The following is a 24,870-nucleotide window of genomic DNA, read 5'->3' on the forward strand; positions in this document are numbered from 1 at the left end:
AATGCACTTAGAAACAAAATTGTAAAGCAACGGATTGACATGAAAGACTAAGGCTTTCAAATCACAGCCCATTCATATTGTTGGACTTAAATGCACTGATACTTCTTAAATTACACCAAAATCTCTGGATTACTTAGCTTTTTAAGATGAATTATTGATTTTTCGGATACAATGGCTAAAGATGATTCACTGTAATACATGGAGAGAAAATGAAATTACTTTGATTCCTTTTTTTCCTCCTCTCTCAAATACTTTTCATTAAGGCGAACCATTGCAGTGCATTTCATTGCTATCTTCAGTAATAGCCTCCATAATTCCTTCATGTCTTCTCTTAACAAAGAACTATAGCAGAAATATGATTTAGGAAACTATCTTATTAAACATAACTAGCAGCTAAATCCTGAAGTCTATTACAGCCAAATGTCCACAGATCCTGAGATCACAGCTAAAAATGCATTTGAATATTACACTTGTTCCCACATCAATTTTATTTCACATCCACTGAAGTAGAAACCTTTTTCTTTGCAAACATTTTAAGCATTTTATCATTACATTACACTCTATTTGCATATTTATAATGTCTAAACATCCTGGTGAATCAGTAAAACTCCTAATCGGTTGGTTGTTGTTGTGTTTGTTTTATACCAGCTCCCTCTGAGGTTCCCATAATGCACCAAGTGAGCTCAACGAGCCGCAGCTTCTCTCTTTCATGGCCGCCACCCGAGCAGCCCAACGGGATCATCCTCGACTACGAGATCAGATACTACGACAAGGTAGGCTGGAATGATAAATGTGTGTGTGTGGCTGAACATTTTGGTGTTTTGTTCTCAGCCAGTAATCTGCTGGGAGTCGATAAAACAGGAAGATCAATGTGAAGTGCATTAATGTCATTTAATTAACTGTTGGTAAGTACTAGAAACTGCTTTATTTTGCAAACACCTTTGCTCACAGAGATCTGAATGCTTGTTTCCTCGTCGATGTCTTGCCATGAAGAAATTTAGATTGTCTTTTTTTTTTGTACCTCAAAATCTACAAGGAGAAAATTTTAGTGATCGTGAACTGCAGCTGTTATTACTGCACTACTTTCAACTGAGTGAGATTATTGTCTGGGATTATCTCCTCAGCATTTTTAGCAACAAAAATCACAGACTCAAGTTGATTCTTTGACATGTTTTTTTTTTTTCTGGAAAATTTCTGCTACCTTTTCCAATTTATGGGTGTATTGGCAAACTTTACGAGATATCAATATTATACATTTTACGACTTTTAAACGCAGGAACTTGTATTATTTCATGTCTAAATGAAATCTAAATTCAGCTTAACTTTTAAAGCATAAAGTACATATATTTATTGTTTGAACTGATTCTTCTTCATTGCTTGCATAAACCTCATAGCATATTTTCTGCTATTAGCATTTAAAGCTTTTTAGTTATTTTTTGATACTCCATTTTAAACTCTTACAGTAAAATCTGTTTACATTTCTAGTCTTTATAATGTTCACACTTTCAGTTCTTAAACTTTATTTTAATTTGATAAAGACATATTGTTATACTGAAAATATTAAAAGTGGTGAAATCTATTATAGATTACTGAGTGCAGAAAACTGTTTGACATCCTACAATATTCAGTATATGCATTTAAAAATATAACGAGGCTACAACACCATCAGTCTCTAAATACCAGGCTATGAAAAGTTTAATTAAAAAGAAAACCTCCAGAAGCCTCAATACAGTCTGTTTCTTCAAGCTTTGACAAGGTTGCTAATTGAATGAATTTATTGTCTACTTCAAATCAATCAAAGCAAGTGTTTTTGATTTGCTGTAAATGGATTTATAATAGCACAACGTCGTTTTGTACCTGGCAGAACTGTGCTGCTTAAAATATGGCAAACTTATTAGAGGAGGCAAATTTTAAACATTTTCTGTCGTGAATAATTAAATTAATGCTTTAAAAATCTCATGTGTATTTTAAATTTGTTCCATGTCACATAAAACACAGATGCCTCAATAGATGTTGTTAATATATTTATGCATTACGACATTTCTTAATTGTGTTGATTGCGCTTTTTAAACATTTATTTCTTTATTTTCACGTTCTCCTTCCTGTGACTTAACATGCCTGCTGCTCCAGCTGCTGATGAAAATAACCACTGCTGCGTTCGCTGGCTGACACACTTGGCATGATCATTAATTAAGGACAGCTGCTGGCGGAAAGCTGTCAACATGTTTGTGATTTGTTTAACTGTTGCATTTTCTTCCTCACTGGTGGTAGATGTCCAGTCAAGTAAATGCATCATCTTTGACAGAATCATCTTGTAATTAGTGAACATGGATTTTTAAAGTAAAAGGCAGATCGTTTGTTGTAGCCTGTGGCCACACTGACAGGGTCTCACAAAGAGTGAAAGGCTCCTTTCAACAATTAAACACAAACACACTTTTCTTAACTATTGGCTCTTGTAAACCAGCAGACATGGGAAATGTTTGGAGGTTATGGTGACATCCTTTCAGATACTGTAAAGCTGTAATAAGATACAATTAAACACTTTAATCCTTTGCTATATGGCCTTATAACAAGCTCATATTTTAATTATTTAATGCCAACAAAATATGAAGCATAATGATTAATATTTTGTGATTCACAACCTCAATTCAATGCTTCAATTCTGACCCTCCACCAAACAGCAGAACTAAGAAAAAACTAGAAACTTAAAGCTTTTCTACAGCATTCAGTACAAAAAAAATGACTTTTGTCTAGTCAAAGCAAAGGTTTGGCGGCTCTTTTTAGGAACAGTAGTTTAGCATTTGGATTTTATTTTTTAATTTGGCAAAAACAATCACTGATGTTTGGACAAATCTGTCCAATCACCAGACATTACAAGTGCTAGATATTAACCAAAGCAAAATATTATTACTCACTTCCAAACACAAAAAACCCTAAATGTCAAAAACCGACTTTATTACGAGTATGAGCCTAGCATTTAAAACGCAGGATACATTTTGTTAAAGGAAACGGTCAATGCAGGGAAATAGATGCTACATTTCCTTAAATGAGGAGTAAAATGTAGTAACTGCTGAGAAAGCAGGTGCAAAATGGCCTATAAAAATATAAATTAGTGCTTGATCAGAACAAAACTTCTGGTGATAGACTGCAACATTTTGTATTCAATTGATAGGATTATTTCCAACATGTTTTTTATAATTCATTAAAATACTTAAACATACAGATAAACAGAGGTTTGATTTGATTTATAGTAAATTGATTGGGGGAACTGAGGATCTGTTTAGAAGATTCAAGATAGATTTTAAGGTTCAATGAGTAAAAACGGTCATGTAGAGGCATTTTCATGAACTGTGACATGTGGAACAGGTTAAGTTGAAAATAATTGATGCGTAGCTCATTTGGTTCAGATGTTTCAGACTTACAACGCAAATGGAAACATTAATATTTGTTCAGACACATTGCTTTTAAAATCAATATGTATTAAATTTAGTCTTTTGTAGCTGAAATAAGAGATGTTGTAGTAAACACAACCTCAGTCGTCAATATAATTTTTAGCATCATTTTTCTTTACTTTTTTCTGGTTTCATATTTCAAATTGTGCACTGTGACCCGGTTTGTGGACAGTCCTGACTAATGCTGGCCGTCTGTTTGCTGAAGGAGATTGCCTCCCAGATTCCTCTCGCTGTGTTCATGTGTTCATTTCTGTCTGTGGACTCTGACACCTCTGGGATCACACAGATTCTCTCATCAGGGAAGGATTGAATATTTTCTTTCCAGAGCGTCTCAAACACACAAAGGGAAACTTTCCTCAACCTAAATGTGTGGATGCTGAAACCTTTCAGTTTTCTTTAAAGCCTTAATGCCATCATTATCAGACTAAATAAAAAATGTTTTTTGAAAAGTATTTTTAGGCACTTTCTTCAAAACTCAGTGGAAGTTTAGCTTTAGCTTTCATACAATGAGTTAAAAATGTCCAGATACTTTGTCGCTCCTCCCTGGGGTTTAGTCAGTTAGTCCAGTGTAGTTTTTCCTATCAGGTTTTCTTCAGGGGGTTCCTGAGGTGTTTGCAAGCCATGTTTGATATGCAGTTCCTCCAACAGGCTCTAAATCTACCCTAGAGGGTATTTTCTTTAACATGCAAACATTTTGCAGAAAATCTCCATAAAGGCCCAGAAGGTGTCCTTATCGATGCTCTCTGTAGGTATCTGAGTTTTTTTCAGTATTTAAAGGTAATGTACCAGCCTCTTAATGGAAGTTGTGTTTTTATTTGTTTGTACATGTGTGGTTAACAATGTAGCTATCAAGCTATCAATATCTGAATGCAGATGATAAATGGAGCCGCAGTTTAACCCCCGGCTTGCCTGACAGATGGAGAAATTCCCGATAATTTTGAGTCAGGCAGGAAAAAGAATGCCAGACCCGGGGCGGTGTTAAGAGCTACTAATTCAGGGGTAAAACTTGTGGAACCAGATTGCTTTCCCGTGAAAGGCTGCTGCTGCGTTTCTGTCAGGAGTAAAATTTCCTAAATGAAAGAAAATGGGATCTCTTACTAAGTCCTTGTAATTTGCTGAATGTTAAGCTGTGAGCATGAAAGGTAAGTTACTGGAGTATCTGTCACCTAAAGCAAAGACTGTTCCCTTCTTTTCTGAAGCTGAGCCCAGACCTGGAAAAACACTTCGCTGCAGATAGATGAAAAACAAAAAGCAAATCACCTACAAGGAATTGTGTAAGATACACTGAAAGGAACACGAGCCTCCTCACGACCCACTCATTTTTACTCCTAATCCACCTGTCTTTGCTCTACAAAAAGTATAATCTTTTTTTTTTTTTTTTTTTTCCTTGGTTGCAGTTGCTGGTGTACAAGATTCCCCCCCCCTCTCATTATGTACTGCAAATGTTGCCAATTGTGGCTCTTTTAGGCTCAATTTCAGCAGTTGTCTTTAATTAAAACATTCAGGCTCACTCTTGACGTCTGAGTTTATTGCAGTTTTCACAGTAAACATCCCCCAACAAGCACTGAGGAGGGGGACCCTCCCCAACTTGTTGCTGCCACAAAATGAGGATGTGACAATAATAGTGATGCAGTAATGGATTGCAGGTGTTTAACTTGAGCAGAGAGGTTATGTAAGTGGTCTGGTTGTGCTTTTATGGTGTAAAAAGAACCAATATTCTACTGGTCATCTGAAATATTACTAGAGACTGAAACTGGCCAAAATCTTTAGATCTTTTCAACCTCAAAAATGTTTGGGCAGAAACACAATATGCACAGGAAAGTGGAATGCTATAGAAATAACACAAGAATTGCCATTTAAATCAACCAAATGTTACTTTAATGCACGTTGAAACCCCGAAGAAAACATACTGCTCTGGCATGGATTTACAAAGAATCATTCATAGTTACAATAATAATGAAATTACACAGTTACATGCAGCTTTCCACTTTGGTAATAACACTGGCTTCCTTCTTTTCAAATTATTGCCTGGAAAACAGGATCCAATCAGAATTTGCCCGTGTAATAAACCCAGTTGGGGAATATTTGAATTAATTTACAGTTTTCACAAAAATCACCTCCAATATTTGTTTTTTTTTTTCACCCATATTATAGATGATTCCACCCGATCCCCATTTTCTGTGCTTTAGTAAAATGTATGGCCTGCAAATGATGGCCTAAAGTTTTTTTTTATTTAGCATTTTTCTGGCTACTTAGTACATTTGTACAAACTTCATGTAAAAATGTAGTAAAATACTTTGTGCAATCCAATAATTTAGAATCCTAACATGAAACTTCTGACATTTTTAAACAGTTTTTTGTTTTTTATCCATTAGAACTACATACTTCTCATATTCTTTGTCAGTTTTTGTCTGATCTGTTTCTGCCGAAGGTTTTTTTTAGAAGATTACTCCGATCTGATGCAAACATGTGCCACTTTTTCAGTGGGACTCTTGAGACAGAAAGAAGGAACAAATGGATCTGAAATGATTTGTACACTTTTCAGCTAATACTGGATGCTGCAGAATGTTGGTGGATGAGATCTGTTTACTGAATTCTCCAGAAAGAGGACCATATGTTTGTTTTTGAGGAGGAGAATAAAACTGAACAAGCGTTTCAGACAATTGAGCATGTTTAGTCTGGAATTCAAAAGTGTGCACTTAAATGCAAAACCAAAAGTCGTGTTGCACTGGTTAGAACTGTGATGCTTTGCAGTAATATTGGAAAACAAATTATCTTTGAAAGCTTATCCTTGAGTCCTCTATGCCAGCAAATAAGAAAAGTCTCTATTTAACTTCACAACTATCTGTTTTTCTTTTTTTGTCATTTTAGAGGGAATAAACAAAAAAAGTAAAACAAAAACTCTGTCCAGAAACTAAACGATGCATTTATAACTTCCTCACTGCAGAGTTTTCTCAGCATACAGAGATGTTAATAATTACCTCTTGAACCTTTTCCCATTTTCCCATAAATATGTATTAAGCCTCTTTTGCTCTTTTGCCCTGAAATAAAATCCAGGGAATTAGTAAGCAGATACCATCTGTGTGTAATATAATCTCAGCATAAAGGCCTCGCAGGGCTATTGGAGAACATTATTGAAAAGAAAAGTGAAGTAAGAGTAGGTCATAAAATTATATCCTAAAGCTTTGAACATATTATGGATTAGTGTTAGATTTTAGCTTGGAACAACTGCAGACCTGACCCGGCCCTCAACCTGAACTAACAGGCCCAGCTAAACGAGCAATTATGATAGAAGCACTGAAGAGTCCCGTGGTAACTCTGGAAGAGCTGCAGAAATCTCTAGCTATGGCCAGAGGACCTGCGCAAAGTCAAACTATTAATGGTGCACTTCATAAATCTGGTCTTCATTTAGAGGTTTTCCTCTAGGGAACACAGAAAAGAAAAAAAAAAGTTTATTTACTTTTTGACCTACACCTGAATCACAACCATGAAACATGGTAGTAGCAGCATCATGGTGAGGGCCACTGGAGTTGATGCAAGTCATATGGATGAAGTTGCAGTAAAAGCAGATCCTGGATGCGCTGTGTGAAATGGCATGGACCGGAACCAAACGGGATCTGAAATACCAAAACGATGTCCAAGGCTATTTGGAAACCAAAAAAAAAAGAACAATTTCATTCTGTAGATGAGGATAGCTGTTAGAAACATCCCCAAAGACCTGCATACACTGCAAATTATTCAGATTTCATTTACAGAAAATTCAAAACATCGTTTTACAATTGAATATTTATTTGTGTTCACATCATATGAGATCGAGATAAAGTAAACCAACACAAATGAGGGTTTTTTGCTGGGGTTAAAACTCAGACATTGAAATGTACCTTCACAGCAACGTTTGCAAATTCATAATTACTCGATTTCTTGTTGAAATAACAAGGACAGAGTTAAATTAAAACCAATTCTGATCAGGACCGAACAGACTCGTGTTCCTGCAGTTCGCTCCAGGAAAAGATGGAAAACGGCAGACATGATGTCGCACAACATGATGTGCTTTTAGCACTGAGGACAATTACAATGAGTGAGTGAGATATTTATTACGGCTGCAGTCAAAACTCCTACTGCGCCCTGAGTCGGCCTTATTTGCTGCTAGGTTTCCGTTAATAAAGTCTCATATTGAAGTCAATTAGGATTCTGCATTTCCCACTGTGAAGCAGTCAACCACGTAAAGACTAATTTTAGCTCATAGCTTTAAGTGAAGATGTCCTGTGGGAGCAGTTTGATAAGCCTGGTGAGAGAGGACACACAGCTGTGCTGCACCCTTTTTTCTGTCATTTTTTTCACCTTCCTCATCTCCTGCAGCTCTTCACTCCATCCTCCCTCACTCCCACTCTATAGATAATGAGTTTTAATGTAGTAAATTTGATATGGTGGAGAAAGTCAAAATTTTCCCCCAATACTTATCTCTGTCTGCCAGGCCTTCCCAGACGGCCTGCCCCCTAACCTCTTTACTCCAGTCAGCATGGAGTCGAGCTTTCCTCGCCACACACAACTCCAGAATCTGAACTCCAGCACTGATGCAACGTCTTTTCTGTGCAAAACTTACCTACTTTTTAAACTTTAAAATCATCCAAAACCCACCGCTTAATTATCAGCAACATCGTCGACTTAAATGTGCAATAACATTTTGCAAACACAACATTATATGGTCGTAATTTAGGTCAAGACAAGGAAGGAGGAAAAAGTTTGATCCCATCATGATTGGTATTTTGATACAAGAGAATGGGTTAATGACTGACATGTGGAAAATGGGTTTTCGCCATGAATATTTATGATAGAAAACTCAATCATCTTTAACCCCATGTCTTCTCCTGATAATCCCCCTTTTTCTCCCCAATCTACCAGCGATTTCCACCCACTCCTGTCCCTCCTGGGCGGTGTTCCTCATCACCACCATCATCTCTTTTCCTCTCCACTTTGCTCTGCCGTCGACCTCCCCACCCCGCCGTCCTTCATTCTCGTGCCTATACCTTCGCGCCGCCACCACAGCAGACCTTTCGTTCTGCCGCCCGCTCTTAGATTTAGCCTCTGTAAAACCTTGTTATCTGAAAGAAAATGACAGAAAATAGGAAGTCTAAAATGAGAAGAAGGGGGCATAGATGGAGGTAAAAGGTGATAGCCTTGGATTTATGAGATGGGAAAGATAATATGGAGACGAATGCAAAGGGAGAAGTCCACATGCTCGTCTTTCTCTGTGGGTAAAAGCTAATTAACTGCAATAAGCCCTTATTATATTTGCATAGAATGGAAAGATGAATGACTCAAAAGAGCAAGGAGGAAGAAAAATGGTCATCAGGAAAGGGTTTAGGTGTGTTGGAGAAATAATTGACATAAAAATGCTAATCATCCATAAGCTGAAAGACGGTGAAAATGAAATATGAACAGGGTTCTTTATGATCCATATAGATGTTGATGTCGCATCATAGCGGATTTTGTAAATGAGAAGCATTGAGAAGTCCTGAAAAAACGGAGGAAAGCAGCTCTAAATCAAAACGTCAACATATATTTCAGAATGTTTGCGCCCTGATGTTGCTGTCTACGGGTGGAAGATGCAACAGTGATGCTGCAATTTTCTCTTTTCAGTTTTCTTTCAGGCAGATGAGCAGCTGAAATAACATTCATGATGGAGGAGTTTGCCTGGTGGCATTAAGAATCAGGACTTCACTGAAGATGAACATTTTGACCTTTTAACAACAATGTGGACAACATTATGCATAGGCAACATGTGCAAAAGTGCAGCAAGTTTGTGCTTCTGCCGCTTCTATAAAACAACTTAAAATTTCATTATCTAGCCTTTATTAATGTGTTTTTGACTAAAGTAGCAGCTTTCTGACTTGCTGGTGATATTAGGGTTAAAAGTGTCTAAATGTTTGACTTTAGAGTCAGAAACTGGATACTTATTTTGCATTCTGAAGAAAGAAACATTTATAAATGTGAATGAGAGCAGCTGTTTTGGGAATATACAAGAGAAAAAATCTCAAGGTACACTAGGCAATGGTACCAGTAAAACTATTTGTGAATGGCGGCTTTACATACATTTAAAATTTATTCCTGACAAAATATGATGCGTATAAAAGTTAAAGTTGAAGATGTAAACGTGGTGAATAAAAAAACTTGATTTAATAAATTCCAACCTGGTTGGATTTATCTGTGCAAGGTGAGGGGCAACTGGTTCCCACCTGCAGTGGTCTTTGGGCGAGATGTGGGAAACGCTGTGGACCGTCACTGGGTGCATCCAAGCATGTTAATGGAAAGTCGAATGAAAGAAAAGGTTTGTCAGGAAAATGTGTGCATTCCTCGTGTTGAGCCACAGCTGAAACATCAGCAGTGATTGTTACTTAGTGATCCAGAGTCCCTTTTCTGACAAAAATATTTTCTTTTGTCAGAAAAAATTGGACAAGAATTCCAGAAAATGTCGGTTTGGCGCGCCACCGACAACCTTCTGTCGACTTCAGGAAACGCAACACGATCATTATCCTCTACATAAATAATGTCTGTGTTGAGACGGTGCATTCATTTAAGTTCCTTGATGTTCACATCTCTGACTGTCACGCCCTGGAGATTCTTAAAAAGGTACAACAGCAGCTCCATTTCCTGAGAATCATCTGGAAAAATGATCTGAATCAAAGCTGCTGAAGCCGACGGTGGAGTTTACTCTGGTGTATTTAATTTCTGTTTGGAGAGAGTAATTAAGACGTGGATGTCTTTTCCCTTCTCTGTTGAACAATTGCTGGCAGTTTTTAGGTCTCACAAGAGCTGAAAACATCACTAAGGATGTTACACATACCGGTGACCAAATGTTTGATCTAGATCTATTTAATCAAGACTCACTAAGAGCTTTTTCCTATTTACAATATCTATTTTAACTAACCTTCTCCTTCTATTTTATTCTGTGATTGTATTTTGTTTTAAATGTATTTTATCTCATAATGTCTTTTCAATCTTACTGCACTTATTGCATTTTTAAATTTATTTGTGCTGCTTCAATCAATCAATTAATCGCTTATTTGTTTAGCACATTTCAGCAACAAGGCAGTTTAAAGTGCATTACATCACAAAAACACAAAGATAAAAAGCCATTAAATTCACACACACATCAATACATCACTCTAAATTTAACTTTTTGTTAATATTGGAATTTATTGTGATGCACCTGCAGTGATTGTCAAGGTAAAGTTTAGTATATCAGCATCTTGCTCTGCCTCTTCTGCAGTTCCAGTCGTCGTTGCTGAACAGTTCAGTGGTCCAGAGCGATACACCCAACGTGGTCCTGGAGGGCCTGAGGCCCGGCACCGGCTACGTGGTCCAGGTGAGGGCCCGCACCGTGGCAGGCTACGGAGCCTACAGCAAAGAGATGCTCTTCCAGACCCTCACAGACGGTAAGAGCGTGGGTGGCTGGCTGGACTGTGTGGAGATGTGAGTGGAGGTTTTCTGCTGGAGAGGAAACGGGTTGAGAGAGTGCAAAAGGTTGTAAAGTGCAAACCTGGCTGTGAGGCAATTCATTCTGCCTGCATATTGAGTGCAGTCATGTAAAATGAGTGTTATTTTTTTGGAATTATGGAAGATTTTAGCTGTATAGCATGTATTCACTTTAGGATAGGCATGTGTGTGTGTGTGTGTGTGTGTGTGTGTGTGTGAAAGACAAAAATATATAAAAAACAGATATCCCTATCTCAGCATTGCTAAATTATGTGTGTGTGTGTGTGTGCCTCTGCAGATGAGTACAAGTCAGAGCTTGGACAGCAGCTCTACCTGACTGCAAGTTCTTTAGTAGGCGGAGTGTGTATCGTCTCTTTGGTAGCTCTGGCTATCGTATGTACCAGGTAACACACAGCAGACACACAAATAAACACATTTACGCTGCAAAAAACTAAAATCTTACCAAGTATTTATTTTGGCAAGTTTCTAGTGGAAATATCTTAGAAAACTTGAAATAAGACAAAAGACATTTTAGGAGGTAAATCATTTTGTACTGCTTTGTTGCTTAAATGTGCTAAACAAATAAAATATTTGAAGATATTTTAAAATATTCTTTTAAGTCAATATTTCCTTAATATTGTTCCATTGGCAGATTATTTCACTTATGGGGAAAATGTGTGCCTAAGGAACTAATACTTTTTCATCAGTATAAAGGAATTATTGACTTAATAAAACATTTCTCGCTGAAAAGTTGCTTGTAAGATTGTTTTCAAGTTTTCTTAGATATTTACACTAGAAACTTGACAAAAATACATTTATATTAAGTCTTCATTCAACTGCTCCAGCAGCTCTATTGATCTTCCTTTGAATATCAGGATATGGTTTTCAGGTCAGGTGTTTTTATTACAAGATGGTTTCAAAGTGCAGAGAAGTCTTGAACTTGAGTCGTATGGTAAATGGTTAAAGGTTTTATATAAAACAACTCAGTTTAGTATTCCATATAGATTAAAAGAAAAAAAAAATTCAAACAAGCAAAACAAGAGCAGCACATCTGGAGATAAAATGGGAAAAAGGTTTGACAGGTGGAAGTTGTCATTTCAGTTTTTAACCAAACTGACTTTTTTTATTTCTTGATGCTTTGTTCTTTTGACAATAATATAAAAAGACACTTTTTTCCAAAGATGTGTGTTTTTGGTTGTAATACAATAAAACTTTTTTTTATTTTTTTTATTGTATTGTCTACTCTGGGCAGGGTAAAACTGAATTAGGCCATTTAATGCTAAACACAAATTCTTGGAAATATTATGTTAGAGTGATTATATCTCAAAGCACCTTCCACTTTTTCATTTTACTTTCATAATATATGCAAGATAAAGATTTCTCCATTAATGTGCCACTCCTCTAGAAGTTTAGGCCTTTGAGATCTGAGCCAATATTTTCTTTCTTTCCATAACCAGGTGTGCGCCTGCGTTTAATCTCTCCCAGCAGACCTGTTCTCAGGGGAGGCATTATTTTCCAGGTTGTCCCATTTCTAGTTAACTTTCAGGCTTCTCTGACCAAACTTATCTGGTTTTGCTCTCCCCATATCTGTCCTCTTCAAATTTCACCAGCTGTTGCTAGTTATTGGATGCTTAGCCACAGATTATATCTGCTGATCTTGTCTGGCCAGTGGGCATTAGGGATTCATCTCACATAAATGTTCCTGAAGGTTTGCTCTCGCTGATTGTTGACTGTGTTGTTGGACTCAGTAGCCTAAAAGCTAAATCAATTTCACAACAAAGACCAAGATTTATGTTCATTTGCGCTGCTCTATTTACGTGTGTGCCAAATGTTATGACCCTATAAAATGGTTTTCCTGGCCAACATCTGAATTTCTAGCTCCCTGTTTGCAGTAATGTAATGTCTTAAATTATAGATATGTTCTCAGGGTTACTGAAAATCTGGAGCTCATATATTCAATTCACTCACAAAGTGATATCATTTAAGCTTTTGTTTCTTTTTAATTTTGATGAGTAAAAACATAACATTTGGTTTCTTAGAAAACATTGGAAGAAAATTATTTTCATTGCATGAATATTTAATTCTTGATGTCTTGTCTAGAAAATCATAAGGAAACTGTGGTCAGGGTATGAAAGACCGTTACACAACACGCTGGTTGTTTGTGCACTGATGTGTCAAGATGGAAGACACTGACACACCAACTGTGTTTCCGTTAAACATAAAAGTTTGTAATAAATTTGCTCAGTGGAAACAAGGCAACTTCCAAAATATTCACGTTTGTTAGGTAAAAAGTTTTTACGCCGGGATGACGGGGTTTTTGGGCTGCACCAAAGTAGATTTAATGGAAACGCATGATGTTATGCAGAAAATGCTGAAATATTGATATGATTACATCCGCCGCTGACATGATTTTTAATGACTTATCATATGAACAAACTTATTCAAATGTGATTTCAATTTTATTTTTTTATTTTATGGAAACACTGCAATTGCATAATTGTGTTTTTTCAACATTAGCGGGATATCAACAGAAAGGAAACGGCTACAAGTGTATTAATGCATGCATATAATGAAAGAACATGAAGTATTCTCTGATTGGTCTCACATGCTATAGTCATTTCCTAATAAATTGAATTTTGGGTTTTCATTATCCATAAGCAGTCATTGTCAAAATTAACAAAAATAACAACTTGAACTACAATTTATCCCTTTTAGATTTCAACTATTTATTGAGGTTCTCCTTTATTGTGGGTCTTGTTAAGATCTAGTGGCATATGGAGATTCTGCGGGACGTTTCTGCACTTGTTCCGTTTGCAGGGGAAAGCAGGAAAATGAGTGCTGATGACACAGAGCAGTAACAATCCTTCAATCCTAACTGGTTCTAGACAGACTGTTTCGGCAGCAGATTTTTTAACAGGATAACTATTTTACTTCAACCCAGTTTGAGAGAAAATTGCCAATTTGCATTTTACTCCTGCAACATTTAGAGCTGCTCTGTAAAATGTATGTGCTCTTGCGACTTCTCCCCCTGAAGCTTTGTCTGTCTTTTTTTCCCTCTGACTGTAGGAGGAGACATTTGAAGGAGAGTGTGTACGGCGACAAGCTGCAGCAGTACAACACAGGAGGAGGTAGACACACAATCTATATTTTATTAGTGTAAAAATAATTAAAAACTCCTGGATTCTTTTCATAAAAAAGTTTATTTGTGAACTTTCTTTACAGAAGTGACTCTGAGGCCAGACATGTTTAGCGGTCCCACCCCCACTGTGACTTTTCCCACCCTGTCTGAGGGTCGCAGTTCACCAGGGGTCAAGATCTATATTGACCCCTTTACCTATGAAGACCCCAACGAGGCAGTGCGGGAATTTGCCAAAGAAATCGACCCCTCTTGTGTCAAAATAGAGGAAGTCATCGGATCAGGTAGAGATTTTCATAGGTTTAGTCCTTTTGAACTGTTGCTTAATTCATTTTTTCTCTAAGCTTTTGTTTTTTTTTAAAAGAAAATTAAAATTAAACTCTCATCCCACCTTAAGTTTTTTTATGTTTAGATTAAGATGTAAAGAAAATGTTTACTTTGGTTTAATTGTGATTCCAACTCTCAAACCAGATAAAACAACGGTGCCACATTTCAGTGTCGATGAGAAATATCTGGAATCATGCAATGCCAATTTGTCATTTTGCTTTATTATTTTTTCCTTTGAAGTCAGCATGTTTTATTCATGCTGAAAGCTTTCACAGGAATAAATTAAAACGGTCTTCTTGCATTTTCTTGTGAGCTCTGTAGAAATGCTGTGTGATGTTTGGCAAAGGAAGAACGATGGTCACGAAAATTCAGCAGAAGTTATTGTTTTGATGCTGTAATCTCTGGATTTAATGGAGGAAATTGTAAAATGTGTCAAACAACATCTTGGTGAGAGACCTTCATCAGCCAAACATATTCTGATGATTAGAAATAATCAGTCGGCTTTGTAGACATTCATCACACAGGGTGTTGATTTGAATGTTTACCTGTTTCTGTAGAAACTGACTGCGCTGGTTTTGTTGTGCATTATTTTTGATGTCTTAATTGGATCAGTCACTTAACATCATACTGGAATTTGATTTTTAATTTTGTATAAACACCCATTAAATGTAATATTTTTAAAAGAAGCTCATAGAGCATTTTTTACTATATAACTTTTAACATATTTGAGCAACACGATAATTTTGAACGATTTGACTCAAACAAAAAGAATCAGATTGCTGAAAGAAATGAATGAATCTTTTTGTTTCACCATAATATTTTGCTATAAGCTTATAAACAATTATATTTCCATAAATATTTATTCAATTAAGTATGATTTGAAGGAATGATTAGCCCCAGTTTCATGGATAACATTATTTTTAAAGGAGGGTATTGTGAATTTTTATATGATTTATTGCACAATAAAATACCATCAGATGTCATGAAAATGCTGTATATATTAAAAACCACCTAATAGAAATTTGACTTCCTATCTGATGCCTTGAAACTGGCCTCTGTCTCTTTAAGAACCTCCCACTATTTCTGCCCACATAAATGCTTCTACCTGCCGTCCATTGCTGCCGTTTACAACCGTTCCTTGAGTTCAGCAGATGCATAGTTCCACCAGGTGTTTGCTCATTTCTGCTGCCGCTAGTCTAGGGGAGCTGCGTGGTAAGGCAGAACTTTGGGTAAAGAGGTAGACCATAATATGTCTGAGCGTTAAGGCACCCATGAATGGCTGCCATGGGAGTCAAAGCACCGCGCTCAGTATATTTTTGATGAGGGAATTACATTCTTACATTTTGCATTATTGCATTATAACTCTCCATGAAAAGTACATTCCAGCCATACACCCTTGTCTCTTAGTGGGTCGGGAGGTGCTGGTGCCTCTCCAGCTAATGTCACCCTGGGCAGGTCGCCAGTCTGTCGCAGGAAAAGTACATTCAATTTCTTTAATTATTTCAGTTGTGTATAAGCTGCAGATATTGCTCCAGCCCTCGTTGAAGTCTAAATGTTTCACTTCTAACAAGATTGATTTAGTTTTCATCTTTTTTCTAGATTTTAAAGATGAGTCCAACCTCTGTAGTGCTTTACCAGTCCTTCTCATTGAGAGTTCATGGGCATGTGGTATTTCGTATAATTGAATCTTATTTAGTGATTTAAATAGTTCAAAGATCAGCATTATAAAGAACCATGTGACGGGGATTGTGAACGTGTGAGGGTCGCCGTGTGAATGCTGATACCTCTCTGCTATAATCTGTAACTCGTTTAGATGCCATTACCTTTTATTTTATGGGATAATATTTTTCTTTTACTGCAACTCGGACCAGGTTGAGAAATGTTTTTCCTTCAGATGGTCTGCTCCTGATAACTCATAACTTATTTAACACAGGACCAAAAACCAATCACACCCAAAGAGCCCACTGAGCCCTAGGTGTTAAAGGTCATGAACCAGGTCCAGACCCTCAACACTGCAACTATGTGCTTTGGCCTTTGGTCTGTTGAACCACTTTGAGGGGCTTTTAGTAATCCCTCCGTTTGGTGCTTTATTACTCTCAGGGAAGGGTTTCTCATTCCAGCCAGGAGTGATGGAGAAGGGATGAAAATGACAGGGAGGGAGGGGGAAGCACAGGGACAGGTGAAATGAGATGTGGTCAGACTTTGAGTCCGTCAGCAGCTCCATAACTCACTTTTCACATTGTTTCACTCTTGTTTTCCTCCTCTGTACTCCTTTGATACTTTATCCGATCTTCAACGCTTTCTGTGATTTAGACCCTCTGGAGTTTTAGTTTGTTTTTGTTCAGACAAATCCTGAACAATGAACCATGGAAGGAAAAGCAGAATAACAGATTGGGAAGTGAAGATAAAAGAAGAAGAGAGAGCCCTACGGAGATAATAAAAATATCCCACATGACTCCCTTATTCCCTTCCTTTGAGATAACGCTCTCCTTCCATTACTATCACTCAGCCTGTAGGAAATGTCCTTCACAAAAACCACTTTGCTTGACTGGAGAAATGTCGTGAAACGCATTATGTTTATAATATGACAGACTGAGACATCTCATCTAACAGTCCTTTACTAACAGAGTGTTGATTGAACCTAGATTTATGGAGCATCCTCTCTCATTCCCATCCCATCTTCTTTCCATTCTTCCTTCTGTGCTTGTTCTGGTTTACAGCACTGACACAAGATAGTTTTTAATGAGCGATGATATGTGGAGCACAGATCAGTGTGAGACTCAACGGCACGGCCCTGTCATCCAATTCCCATCTCTCATCTATTATTCACGCAACAATTTTTTATCTGTGCAGCAACGACTTTTATTTTGAAGTTAATTCAATTCTCATGTACCCCATCATCATGTCTGTGCGTTTATTTTGACAAAAGATGTCTGTGCCTTTGCAGAATGAAAATAGTCTGGTTGCTGAGGTTGGAGCTAGTTTTTAGTTACATGTAGCAGACCAGGTAAGTTTATCAGGTGATGGATTATAAAAGTTAGAATTAGTTCAGCTTCTTGTGAGGGATTGCTTCTTGACACTAATTTGATCAGTTTTTGGGGATCAACTTAAAGAATGGGGTTCAATTTTCATTGTTTGTTTGATACTTCTGGAAAATTCAGATTATTATTATTTTTCTCCCAGGTTGTATTTGGAACAGAGCTTGTGCTAAACTTTTTTTGCGACGTTATTTTGACTATTGGGGTTAAAAGCATCCCGCTATAATGTATTTTTACCCATCGATATTTAAAATAACAATGACATTCAGTGGTATTTAATTTTTTAAAATTAATTTTAACCAATATTCAACCCAAACAAGCTAAACAGGGAATCAATATTGTGCGATTTCACACCAAGCAGATGAATTTATGTAATTTTTTCTCAACAGTCACAAAATCCACTGACTTTCTCCCTGTAACTACATATAAGCAATGAAAATAAACAATTGTACTTAAAGTATGAACGATTCTATAGCCAGAATGCACAATCTTGGGTTCAGGGACAGACTTGTATCTAAGATTTGCTTGCACTGTGATGAATAAGTATTCCCTCTTTAAAGCTTTCTTTTACTTTGCTTTTATTCAAACAATTCAAAGTTTCAATTAAGTTTATTTGTTTCAGCAACAAGAGAATACATCATAAAAACAAAACAAAACAAAAAAGTCACAGATTGTGAAGCCAGTAACAAATTTTGCATTTTGTCATCAAATTCATCAATACACATCAAAATATTGGTCAGTGTTATAGGAGTAACTAAGTAGGTGGGATTTTAGTCCAGATTTAAAGGAACTCAGTGTTTCGGCTGTTTTGCAGTTTTCTGGAAGATTGTTCCAGATTCGTGGTACATAGAAGCTGAACGCTGCTTCTCCATGTTTGGTTCTGGGGATCCAAAGACTCGAACTCAAACCTAAGCATTTCAGAACAAACTAAGTTTTCAAATTATGCTATCATGTATAAAGAAACAAACAGAAACTGTTAGGGAAGTAACACAATTACAGTTTGGAATGCACTTCAGTTTAAAGTTTATATACAAATCCTAATTTGACCCCCAGGAGAAGGGCATTGCCTTTAATTTGAGTCTTTGGAGATTTTCATTGTTATCATGTTTTGTTCATTCGTGGGAGTCTTATTTAACTAGCTGCAATTTATCCTGGTAAGAGTCTCTAACTCCTACACATTGAACCTTTAACTATTATCTTTTTGAAACTTACAAATAAAAAGCTCAGTAATAACAGAGATCCCCACTCAGTCAACGAATATAGCAAGATGTTCACAAAAGATTGAAACCTATGAACCCCGTGATTCAGCGCGCTCTCTTGATCCATTAAGCTTTGTTTAATCAAGAGATTACGAGATGTGTCATGCAAAGCTATGTGTCTAAGCAGTAATAATAGCACAATCCTTTTTATCTTGTTCACACATCGAAAACACAACCTTTCCTCACCCCAGAGAGCAGCAATAAATGGGATTCGTTTGTTTGTTGCACTTTTAAGCCACACACACAAAAAACATTGCCCTTCAGTCTCTGTTTGCTCTGCTGGAACTGCTTGGAGTCCATCAGAATGAAGGGAGTGTGAAGCATCAGAGCGTTACCACAATTAAAACACACCAACTCAGCTGCTGTAAAAACAGTAGGAATATAATTATTCTTCTCCATGCTCATTTATAGTTGATAATAAGTTACAAACTGAAAATTTTGCTAATGATGAATTCCTTCCAGCCTTCTGGAATCTCATGTAGAATTAGTTCTTTACCTTTTTGTGTTTTGCCGTCAAACCTTTTGCTCTACTGTCGTTTTTTGTCATTTTTAAGGTGAGTTTGGGGAGGTGTACAAAGGTCGCTTGAAACCTCTTGGGAAAAAAGAAATCCCCGTAGCGATCAAGACCCTTAAGGTGGGGTACTCTGAGCGTCAGAGGAGAGACTTTTTGGCCGAGGCGTCGATCATGGGCCAGTTCGACCAGCCGAACATCATCAGACTGGAGGGCGTGGTCACGAAGAGCAGACCGACGATGATCATCACAGAGTTCATGGAGAACGGCGCACTGGACTCATTCCTGAGGGTAAGAATCATTCTGCCAGCAGATCACTGTTTACAGGGGTCCTCTGGTTATCAACTCAGTACTTTTATTCTAGGTCAGATTTATGTAGGGCTGAAACGATTAAGCTGACTAATTGTGATTAATCAATTATAGAAATCGTCGTCAACTAATTTAATGATTCTTTAATTGTTAACTAAAACAAAAATGCCAATGGCTTAAAAATTCAACATGTTCAGAGCAGTAATTAGACCAAAACTATACAAACACAATATGTTGCATTTCAGATAAAAACAACCTTTGTCCATAAATAGACTCCAGCCAAAACTCCTCCAGTCACCTCACCTGACTCAAATTTGCTAAAAGAATGCTGTTATTGCATTTTAAGCAAAAATTTTTTCAGTTTTATAAGGAACTGAATTATTTGTTTAATTGCATTTTTAATGTATTTCTGATATCGTGTAAAAAAGGCTTAAGTGGTAAAATGAAACATTTTCTTTATCCGATTGTCAGAATAATCAGTTGATTAATCGATAACTGAAATAATTTAGTTGCAGCCCTAGTTTTACGTAGGCACATTGAATAAGTAAATGTGCATGTGGAGTATTTATGTACATGCTGTACTGTTAGGACAAACTGCCAGTGGAGGGGAGGATTGCGAGCTTCAAAAATGACACGTAAGAGGAGACAGAAACGGCCTCCTGTCCTTCCTTTTTTAGCTTTTGCTCTTTTCCTTCCTGCACTCTTCCCTCATCCTGCCAGCCTGTCCATGTCTTTGATCCCGGCCTCCTTTTGAGGTGCTGCTAAAAACAGAAAGAGAAAACTCTTTGATGCCCAGTTCTCACAGCGCGACCCCATTTGACTCAGAAACCATCAGATGACTCGCGCGCGCACACACACACAGACACACACACACACAGTGATCGCAGTGATCGATCCTGGCGGTGTTGCTGTCCTGGCGTGACCGTCCTGAAGGGACCGGACCTGCGGCGCCTGTGCGGCTTGTTTGTGTGCACCTAGAAGAAGGTTTTTCCCTGCGGAGGATTAGGCCAGGGGAGCATCAAAGGCACAGTTTGCTGCACAAAATGAATTAAAAGACACACACAGCAGACTGCAACTATGTCAGTCGGGGGCTTCGCTAAGGTTTAAAAGACATGGAGGAAAGAAACTGAGATGTGAAAAAGGGGGGAAAAAAAATAAAAAATCCAAAGTCCTTTTTAAAGTTGGCAAGTGCAGCATATCCTACAGTACAAACTGAATACTGTAAACATGTTTCACAAATTGACCGAGATTTATCTGTATTAATCGGTTAATGGAAGGATTATAAACATGGCTATGAATGTCTGTGAAGATGTCAGGCTGTCCCACGGGGGCTGCGTGCGCCGTCAGCCCACTTCACCTAAAGGCAGATTGTTAGCAAATGTCCTCTTTAAAACGGAGGAATCATAAGCCAGTCTGAGGCATTTATCTGTGCACAGGAAAACAAACAAACAAACCAAAAAAAAATGTGTTTGTTTTGATTGAAAACCCATTAATTCTGGGATATTATCACAGATTAATCCACTCTCCTAGAAAGGTTTAGTGCCGGGCTGGAATATGTTTATCACTTAAAAATAGGCTCATTATCTTCTTACTACAGCCACAAACTCAAACATGTCTGCATTTTAGATCAACACAAAGATTCTCGGTTTTGTTCTGGACTTTGACTATGCCTTTCCTGCAGTGTTTATTTATCTATCATTCCATTATAACTGTGCCTTGCTGGTTTTCCTCCAGAATGACTATAATTAGCTTTGTACATCTTCCCTCTGCAGTAAAGCATCTCCTCACCATGATGTTGCTTCCATTATGTCTCAGTATGGAGACGGTGTGCTAAGTTATTTTTATACATTGGGATTGCATATAGGCCAAATTTTGCCCCAAAGCACCTTCTTCAAACACAAGTTGCCGTTTCCTCTGCATGGCTCCTGGCAAACTTTAAGTGGAACTTCTTATAGCTTTCTTCCAACAATTACTTATTTTTTGTTGCTCTTTCATAAAGGATAAATTTACTGTGTGCACAATTAATAGCTGATCTGTCGACAGATTCTCCCACCTGAGCTCTGGTTCTTCTCTGACTATGTTTTAGTCGATTAGATAAATTACCAATAAATTAAAGATTGGACTTGTGGTTTTTCATTCAATTAAATGTTTAAACATTTTTCTTAATTCTAAAGAGAAACTAAATAATTTGGCAAAAGCTACTAGGATTAAGAGCTACAAATATATTTGCAAACCTTTTATTCCTGAAGCGGTCAGACTTCTCAACTGCAGCGGTTTGATGTTTTATGGAGGAATAATCCATGCAGGTTTGCTTTTAGGAGCGTTTGGCTTAACTTTCACTGCATATTATCAGACTTCTAATTTTACTGGACAGTTGCTGATGATGAAAACTTAAAGTTACTGCAATATTTTGTTTCCAATTACTCATTTTCTTTCAAACTGTGCTAGATTTATGTCAAGGATAACTTACATCTTGTTAGCTAAGTAAAACGTTTCTGCTCAACAGCATCTTAATTCAAGATGGTTTGTGACTGAACAAGGATTTTGTGTAACAACATTTTACTGAAAGTTACTACAGATTATTAGTGCTATTGTAGATCAAAGTAGAAAACTTGTGGCCAATTTCCACCAAAAAACAAGAAACAAATCTTGAATATTCTCTTATGAATGTATGTATTTTTTTCCCTCACTGTCCCTGGTCTTTCACGAGACCAGATGCACCACTTAAATGTTGGAAAGTATACAGGACTAATAAATTTACCAATTCAGTCTTAAATGACTTCTGCCATTTTTATTACAAATTTATGATTTCATAATCTCTGTAAATCTTACTTTTTTTTCATGCAATTTTCTGGCATTACAATGACGGAGAACAGTTTAATCTTATAAATTTATGCCTTATAAAAAACATTACAGTAAAAATGATTTCATATTTACTATGAAATCAAAAAGAAAATAAAAATCATGGTCATTTTTAATTTATCAGGAATTATCCATCTGCCGTTTGGCAAAACAAATCTGTGTCAGTTTTGAATTGCACTTGGGACCACACAGAATCCCTCAAGGGGGCTCAAATGGCCCCTGGACCACATTTTGGACACACCTGGTTAAAGGGTGGAGATATTAATTCAAGATGAGTGTCAGTGTATTCCAAAAAAAAAAAAAAAATTAGTGATTATTTTTCATTTATTTTATCAAGATTTATACTCTTCTTTGCTTTGAAAATGTATGTCATGTGCACTTTATAATACTGTTGTGTCCTGTCAACTTCAAAAGTTTAAATAAATGCTGTTGAGAAATATTTTTGGAAAAAAAGAATCCAGTCATGTGCTTCTGTGTTTTAGCAAAACGACGGTCAGTTCCCAGTAATCCAGCTGGTCGGCATGCTGAGAGGCATCGCATCTGGAATGAGGTGCCGACACACACACACACACTCACACAAACACACACTAATCCATTTTATTACAAAGATAAACAGGAAACCTTCTCTGATCCTTCAGTGATTGATTTCCTTATGCAGAACGGCGCACACTTAAACTCCTCTACCTGCTGTAATGTAAGCCCAGGTATTTTACTAGCAGCGTTACAACTTGGCAGCTTGAGATCTCACATCCCAGCCTGCAGTAAAACACAGATAGTCTGAGTTTTACTGCAGGCTGTGAGCACGCAAACATACAGAAATATTAAATCTCATTCCGATTTTATCGGAGGCGGCTCACACACGAGCACGGAAACGCACAAAGGCACAAACACACACTCTAAATTCCATTAGTGCACCAAAGCTTGCAACAGATAACACACATTGAGTCAATAAATCCTGTTGATGTTGCAGGTACCTGGCGGAGATGAGCTATGTTCACCGGGACTTAGCAGCGCGAAACATTCTGGTGAACAGCAACCTGGTGTGTAAGGTATCCGACTTCGGCTTATCGCGTTATTTGGAGGAGGACACCTCTGACCCCACCTACACCAGCTCTCTGGTAAGGAGGAAAAAGCTTCTCTGTAATAATTTCTTGTGTATAATTTCCTTCAACAGATTGTATTTCAAACACAGGAATCCAGCATGTTGTTATATTACATCCTTTAATCGTAGATTTCCGTCAGCAGTCTGAAAAGAGAAGCTTTTGTGTGACCAATACTTTGTTTTTATTAGAAAAGATTGGAAAACGTATGTTCAAATTTTTTGAGTTTTGTGTGCTTTTTCTTTACTTCATTACTTCTAAAAAACAGGGAAAATGAATGTAATTAGCTCTTCTGATGCAATCAATATGCAGTTTCTTTCTTTTTTTTTACACTTCCATGTCTTGCACTATTCTGATGCCCTTCCTATGACCTTTTTCTATACTTTGTTCTACCTAAGCTGAATTCCTAAGTATGACAAATTCCCTCAATGCAGCCTTTCTTTTTTCGCTGTCATCTTTTATCTCTGCCTTTTGTCTTCATTTTTTTTCTCACTCTTTTTTCCCTCAGGGGGGTAAAATCCCAGTGAGGTGGACGGCTCCAGAGGCGATCGCCTACAGGAAATTCACTTCTGCTTCAGATGTGTGGAGTTACGGGATCGTCACCTGGGAGGTGATGTCGTACGGAGAGAGACCTTACTGGGACATGAGCAACCAAGATGTAAGTCACCACCTGGTTACCTGTCTGTCTGACTGTCTGCTGCTCTGATGTCTGCGGCTGTTTGGTGTTTTCGGAGGCTGCGCTTGTTTGTTTTTCCTTGCCGTCTCTCCCAGCAGGGAGTCGGTACGTCTGAGGAAAACATGCGGAAAATGAGGACATCAATTCATGTGTCACATGTGTTTTTCTTCCCTGAGCATTAGTCCAAAGGTATCAGGATTGTGCTTTCAAGCAGATGTTTACTGCAGGCGATACTTTATTGTAGTGACAGCTTTATTCCAATTACCTTCACAGTATGATCAATTTGCCGCAGCATTTCTTTACCTTTTTTTTTTTTAATTTGCATCGCATTGATTCTATTAAGTTCTCTGAGATTACATTGGTCCTGCTGTGATTTAGGCTAGAAATAATCACCAGGTTTATAAAAGAGGACATTCCCATTTCTCTGCTGTTTTTCTGTCGGCTATAATTTAGAAGAGAGAACTATTCCCCAGCTTTCCCTGAGTTCTCCATTTTGCTCTTGGAACCGAAAGAAAATGGAGTTCAGAACGAGAAGTTCTAAAAGATTGGATCACAGACATTTTCATTTTTGGGGGATTTTATTCTGAGGATATTATATCAAACTGAGATTATAGTTTGTTTTGGCTCTAAAGCCTACTTCAAAGTACCAAAGCTCTAAATCACATGTGTCAAACTCAAGGCCCGCGGGCCACACGTGGCCCGCCATGTCATTTTATGTGGCCCC

General features: G+C 37.4%; 1 protein-coding gene across 2 annotated transcripts in view; it reads left to right on the forward strand.

The window, feature by feature from the left end:
• Nucleotides 1-24,784, forward strand: part of LOC106962045 (ephrin type-B receptor 1-like) — a 90,394-nt gene extending 65,610 nt beyond the window's left edge. The window contains exons 10-18 of one of the 2 annotated variants that reach the window (XM_015056195.1): nt 649-773; nt 10,723-10,888; nt 11,227-11,332; nt 13,995-14,056; nt 14,151-14,348; nt 19,243-19,490; nt 22,853-22,920; nt 23,341-23,488; nt 23,979-24,783. In XM_015056195.1, coding sequence (XP_014911681.1) covers nt 649-773; nt 10,723-10,888; nt 11,227-11,332; nt 13,995-14,056; nt 14,151-14,348; nt 19,243-19,490; nt 22,853-22,920; nt 23,341-23,488; nt 23,979-24,176 — 1,319 coding nt within the window. In that variant the 3' untranslated portion in view covers nt 24,177-24,783. Of the gene's footprint in view, nt 1-648; nt 774-10,722; nt 10,889-11,226; nt 11,333-13,994; nt 14,057-14,150; nt 14,349-19,242; nt 19,491-22,852; nt 22,921-23,340; nt 23,489-23,978 lie in introns of both variants that reach the window. The other variant, XM_015056196.1, reaches the window with a different exon arrangement.
• Nucleotides 24,785-24,870: the final 86 nt, after the last annotated feature.

Source organism: Poecilia latipinna, unplaced genomic scaffold (assembly GCF_001443285.1).
Source record: "Poecilia latipinna isolate Pla-1442-1.1 unplaced genomic scaffold, P_latipinna-1.0 Scaffold1364, whole genome shotgun sequence".
Lineage (NCBI taxonomy): Eukaryota > Metazoa > Chordata > Actinopteri > Cyprinodontiformes > Poeciliidae > Poecilia > Poecilia latipinna.